Source organism: Sander lucioperca, chromosome 6, assembly GCF_008315115.2.
Source record: "Sander lucioperca isolate FBNREF2018 chromosome 6, SLUC_FBN_1.2, whole genome shotgun sequence".
NCBI classification, from domain to species: Eukaryota; Metazoa; Chordata; class Actinopteri; order Perciformes; family Percidae; genus Sander; species Sander lucioperca.
The window spans coordinates 22,400,888-22,407,310 of record NC_050178.1 but is presented as its reverse complement, the minus strand read 5'-3'; the positions used below and the strand labels follow the sequence as shown (position 1 = coordinate 22,407,310).

Sequence of the window (6,423 nt, the reverse complement as noted above, 5' to 3'; positions counted from 1 at the left end):
TCACATGATCAGTAGCTAGGTAAGATCACATGATCAGTAGCTAGGTAAGATCACATGATCAGTAGCTAGGTAAGATCACATGATCAGTAGCTAGGTAAGATCACACGCTCAGTAGCTAGGTAAGATCACATGATCAGTAGCTAGGTAAGATCACACGCTCAGTAGCTAGGTAAGGACTACATGAGCTAGCTAGCTGTTTCTCCAACTTCAGTAGTACAAGGTAAGATTAGCCGGGAGACTTCTTCTAAATGAGAGCACACTTCCTACTTTGTGTGGAATACCTGCAGAACAGGGACATGGAAGTAGTTCTTTTGGAGATTAGGGTGAACTAGTGTGTGTTGTAGCAGTGTTTTGCCATTCAGAACGAGCTACTATGCTAATGGTTAGCCCCCTAGCCCCCTCGTCTCAGCTAGTGACGTAGAAAGTCGTGCAGATTTTGACCAGCTCACCCAGAGACTGAAGGCAGGACACATTCAGAAACCGTATCTCACTCTAAACACCATGGATGGATTTTATCAAAGTTTGTCTGCGTGTGGAAGCTCCAGAAAATGTGATTTTTTTCACAATATGGGCACTTTACGGACTTTCTGTAATTAGTTTTTAGTGTTACTGGTCCACCTTTCCCATGTTGGAATCATCCAATTGCATAACCACGCAAACATAATCCATGCACCCTGCATAACCATTCATATAAGTACTAGACACATAGGCTTTACAACCCCCCAATATTCAGAACTTGCAAATGTAACTCCCCCCAAATATTTAATAATAATTTCCTTTACATAAATAAAGACATTTGCACCATAACTTGATGCAGAAAAGGCCCAAATTGTTGCAGAAAAATTCACCAGAATGCAGGAAATGAAGTGTTTGATATGCTAAAAATTTTGCTCAACCCCCCCGATGTTGAACTCAAAGTAACGCCCTTGACTGCTCTCAATGCAGAAGACAACGAGCAGTCCAAGTTCGTATATTAGAGTGTGGATCGGGCCGCATTGTTCTGTCCGAGCCCGACCCGAGCCCGACACAGTTAAAATCTCATATTTTTCTCAGACTAATGCCACATGTACGTTTGTTTGTGTGGAAAGCTTTTATTAAGCAGCTGTAGGAAGGCATTCAGAAATGTGAGGGGGGAGGTTAAGAGACAGGCGCTAAGCAGAGCATTTCACACAAAGGGTGAATACAGGTATATTCAGACAGAATATATATAATACTATACTCAGTGCTCAAATTACGTGGGAGCCAGAGGGAGCCGAGCTCCCATAGAGTGAGGACTGGCTCCCATGAAAGCAACAAAGTCAAAAATCTCTCACATCTGAAGGTGTCTGCCATATGTGGCATTGTAATTTAATCTTAAACAACGCTCTGTATCCATCCCTGTGCGGTCTCTTACCATTAAAGACGTTAAATTAAAATATAAAATATAAGCTACTACGGGACGTAGACCTGAGCCTACCCTACGCTCATGAACGCAGCATGACTGCACTTCACCACCACACCACTAGGCTATATGAGCAAACCGTATTCACCTTATTTTTAACGGAAATACGGACGCAGCCAGTTGACGGATTTTTGTGCGAGACTTCCGGTCAAGCACTTCCGCTCACTGGCTAGCTAAACTCACTTTTCACCGTAGCGGTTAATCCTTCGTAACAACTAAGTTAAGAAATCGTTATGGCTTCGAGGAAGACCGGGATTGTTTGTGCAGTTAGAGGGTGTCATAATAACTGGTACAAAAGAAAAATTTACAGCAGGAGTGTTTTAATCACCGAACGCGTACGAGAGCTGAATGTGGATGCGATGCGCCCTTCAACCTTTACCCGCCGCCGAAGAATGAGGAATCCCTTCGCCTGTGGTTAAAAGCTTTAAATTTGAAGAAACCACCGAAGCGACCGTATGTTTGTTCTTTTCATTTCGTGAACACAAGACCTACAGAAGACCACCCGATACCAGAGAAGTGGCTGGGCTACGAAGTCCCAATAACAACTCCAAGGAGACGTGTCAGGAGGTTAGCAGACACAGCTAAGTTAACGGATGTTTAATTATAGAATATGGTGCAAACGTTCATTTGTTTCAGTAATTAAACTTAAAAGGTGAAACCAATATATTATATAGACTCATTACATGCATTATATAATATATTAGTTTCACCTATTAAGTATAATTACTGAAATAAATGAACTTTTGCACGATATTCTTATATTTCAAGTTTCACCTGTATGCTCTCAGATAAAGCCAACTGTCTTTTAAGTTTGTTCTCTCTGTATATTTATTGATATATCTGTATTTTTTTCATCCCTGCTAGTCCGGGGCATTTGTAAAAATTGGAAGCAATGTAATGCAATATGATTATTTGAATGAGCACTAATACAGGTGTTGCTCTATTAGCTTGGTGTTAACATAGTTGTAAGTAGTCTAGGTATGCTTTATGTTGTTTGCTAAACTGGTTGTGGGCTTATGTGGTCTTGTGTTTGGCAGATGACAGCCACTGTGTTGAGGAAGCTGACCAGGCCGTTCCACAGTCAGAGTCACCTACGCATAAAGATGCTGACACTCAGTGGGAGGTTCAGGCACTGATGGATCACACCTACATATTAGGACAAAAGAAGAATCATGTATGCGACAGAGAAACACAATGTGGTGGAGAAGAACCCCTTGCCCATGCCATCCTGAAGAATGACACTAGCTGTGTGTTGTACACAGGCCTTTCTCTCAGTGCCTTTTTTGATCATGTTAAATATCTGGAACAGTTCTATAAAGCAAACTTTAAGATGCACGTAATGGATCAAATATTGATGACCATGATGAAACTTAAGTTGAATCTACTCCAGGGTGATCTTGCAGAACGCTTTGCTGTGTCCCACGGGTTGGTGAGCAGGATCCTCTCCTACTGGATAGACACAATGGAGGAGCACATGAGAATCTACATTCCTTGGCTGCCAAGGGAGACAATCCGGAGCACAATGCCTCAGTGCTTCAGGGAGAAGTTCCCCAACACCACCTGCATCATTGACTGCACTGAGACCACCCTGCAGAAACCACACAACCTTGACTCCAGAGGCGAGTCATACAGCCATTATTATTCCAGCAATACTATAAAGTATTTAGTTGCTATTGCCCCGTGTGGGCTTGTTATGTTCATTTCTCCTGCTTATGGAGGCAGGTGTAGTGACAAGTTCATCACTCAGGAGTCTGGCTTCCTGGAGTATCTTCGTCCCGGCGATGAAGTGATGGCAGACAGAGGCTTTACCATCAGAGATCTGCTGTTTGAGAGAAAGATTAACCTTGTTCTACCAGCGTTCACTCATAAAGGAGGGCAGTTGTCTGATGAGGATGTAACTGCCACAAGGAGGATTGCAAATGTGCGCATACATGTGGAAAGAGTTATCAGGAGGCTCAAAGTGTTCAAAATAATCTCCCAGACTGTACCCATCAACTTGGCACACAAAATGGACAAAATCCTCAGAATCTGTGCAGCCCTTGTAAACATGCAGGGGGAAATCATCCACGAGGATGCTGATTGAGCATAGAAGTTTACATGTCAAAAAGATCCTGATTTCCACTGTAGCTTAATATTTGTAAATAATTATTTGACAGCCTGCAGTGCCTTGATTGTACTATCATTTGTCTTTAAAATTTTATTTTTCAGGTATCTCTATTCTGCACTGCTGATTAGTTATTTTACAGTAAACTGTAAACCAATGAAATTATACTGCACAAGAATGTGTTTTGGATCTCAGGTTTTAAAAAAATAGTTATTGTGTTTGGCACCTTTTCAAGTATTGTATAATATCAACTTATTTTTAGACTATAAATGTTTACAGAAAAAAAAAACATATTTAACTTGTGTCCAACTAAATTGTGTATTATTAAAATTTTCAATCTGTTTTTTCAATCAAGTTTTTCAATCTGTTTTTTCAATCGAGTGGATGTTGCCCTAACCACATGTAAATAACTAAAGAAGTGTATTTTATGTACATAAACTGGCAAAAAGATACAGTATTTCACTAATGGAATTTATTAACTCATGTCATTTGTTTACATTGAATGTAATTACAATTATTCACTTTAAAAATGGCAGAGGTGTCAATTCTGTGTTCAGAAAGTAAAAGTCCTGCCATGTGTTTATTCCACCAATGAACTCGGCAGGACTTTTACTTTCTGAACCTGGAATTGACACCTCTGAAAAATGGTAAAACAACTAAATTTAAACATTTCACTTATGGCATTATTTGTAGGCCATTTAATTTTATACATATTAATTATAATCACAATTACTATTAAAATGGTAAAACATGACCTTCCCGTGTAAAACGAGCACTAGCTATAAAAAGTAAAACACCAAGGAACTAGCCTAACAAAGGGTCAGCGGAACAATTATTAACAGTTAGGTATCATCACACATCAACACAGACACAGGAAAGCTGGTGTCTGGCATGCTCATACAGCAGGTTAAAGAACCTGAGCCTATTTACACATATGTACATATTTATGGCACAGTGTAAGTCTGCCTGACAGAAACTCATCTACAATCCTTGGCAGCATGTGACTAAAATAGAAGGACTTGAGTTTAGGTAGAACTTGTGAACAATACTCCAAATCAAATGGCACATCAATGACAACTTTCTCAGATGGAGCCCAGACAAGCAGCTTGCATCTCTCTAGTCTTGTACAAAACATACCTAGTTGGACTTGAAGGTAGTAACCACGGGATCCATTTGGTTGCAGCTGTGGAACCCCGTCCACCATCTTCACATCTGTGAGCTTGCTGGAAAACACTTCAGCCAGAGATGAACAGTTCTTGGCCAGAACAGGACATTTAATCTCCAGCAGCTCTGTGGAGTTAACCACGCCACCTGGGCTTGCAGAAAGCCATGGTTCTGTGACACTAACTACAGTTCCTCTCTTCTCAACTACAAACCCACAGCTCTCCATCCACGCGTAGGCCACCTCCTCATTCTCCTGGCCATACCTGGTTGCAGTGTTCCCGTGGAACCTAGGAAACAGATGCCCTCTAAGAAAGTTATCTGGCTTAGTAGATGCACGCACGGGGACCTTTTTTGCAGAGCTAGCAGTTACTCTTAATTTACGAGCATCAAACCACAAGTGGGAGGCACTCTGTATTTTAGTGGACTCCTCCAAACTGGCACATTTATCCCCATCTAATTTAATGTACATATCATAAAATGACATGCATTTCTGGCACTGTATGTCCGTGCCATGTTCACTATGAGGCTGCTGGAGCTTTGTGGGAGCTGCTGGAATTTGCTCTGGTTCAGCAGAGATGCATTTGTGCAGAAGGCTGCCCACTGGAACATTTGCGACTTCTAAGCTCATCTTCAGTGCTTCATGTGAGCTGTAGGCAGGAGTTGGCGGTAGAGATGGAGAGATGGGCAGGATGTTCTCAGAGACATCAGAACTGTCTTTGTGGTGCCTGAAACATATATTGCTCAACCTTTTGGGGACTAAATGACGCCGTGTCCCTGAGTTCCAGTGGCGCTGCTCATCTGTGCAGGACAATCCAGTCAGACCTTTGGACACTCGCAAACTGCACCTTTAACAAAGTTTAAATAGAACAGTTGCATATTTTTAATGTATTATAGTCCTTGGTGTCACAATACTTATATAGAAAATATGGACAGCTATAAACTGTCCATATTTTTCAACTTACCTTGATGATGTACTTAAACAAATTGCCATTCGAGATTAGACTGGTATGAATTAGAATTGGTGAAAATAGAAACTTACTTACCTACACAGAAGAGGTGGTTCACCAAAATGTGGTGCGCTGACAGAATATTACATTTACCCAAACTTGAATGACCTTACCTTAACCCAAAGAGCATCAATGAACAAGAGATTAGACTTTTACTTATCTGGAAAAGGTGCACGATCTGTTAATTAAAAAATAAAAACGTTAGTCATATACTAAATTTTATTTAACAAATGCTTTAGAAGCCAATGTTTTCATCAGCTCTTTAGCACTTATTTGTATTGTTTGGGTATGAAATAGAAATAAACTCGAAGCTTCAATGTAAATCTAGCTTAATCTAATCTAAAATCTATCTTATTTTAATGTGACAAACTTGCATCAAGAGCTCGGTGAGTACACATCAGATTGGTACAATGTCTCAAACTTCAAGCCTAAACATTATGAAGTAGGCAACAGTTCAGTTAACGTTTTGATATCAAATTGTAACGTTAGTTCAATCCCAAACATTTAGCACTAACAATAAACTGACAATCTAATCACAACGAGGCAACAGCTAACGTTAGTATATTTTGACACTGAACCATAGACTGTATGTAAAACAGACAACTGAACAGGCAATTCATGAACCTACCTTCCATAAGATCGCCGCTGCGTGACTGCAGGACTTCCCCTGTCCCGCGACACAGGAGCACCCGGCCGTCTCAACAGTG

The 6,423-nt window shown here is 40.7% G+C and overlaps 1 protein-coding gene across 1 annotated transcript; it reads left to right on the top strand.

The window, feature by feature from the left end:
- Positions 1–875: 875 nt before the first annotated feature.
- LOC116051111 lies at positions 876–3,612 on the top strand. Its single transcript, XM_036002218.1, has 2 exons — positions 876–964; positions 2,420–3,612. Exons 1-2 carry the CDS (start codon positions 876–878, stop codon positions 3,522–3,524), a joined length of 1,194 nt encoding a protein of 397 aa, XP_035858111.1. The 3' UTR covers positions 3,525–3,612.
- Positions 3,613–6,423: the final 2,811 nt, after the last annotated feature.

What these genes read in the sequence shown, in the direction of transcription:
- LOC116051111 (XM_036002218.1), top strand. Translation starts at nt 876, where the DNA reads ATGCTAAAAATTTTGCTCAACCCCCCCGATGTTGAACTCAAAGTAACG. An exon ending in GAAGACAACGAGCAGTCCAA is followed by an intron (nt 965 to 2,419) that starts GTTCGTATATTA and finishes TAAGTAGTCTAG; the next exon opens with GTATGCTTTATGTTGTTTGC.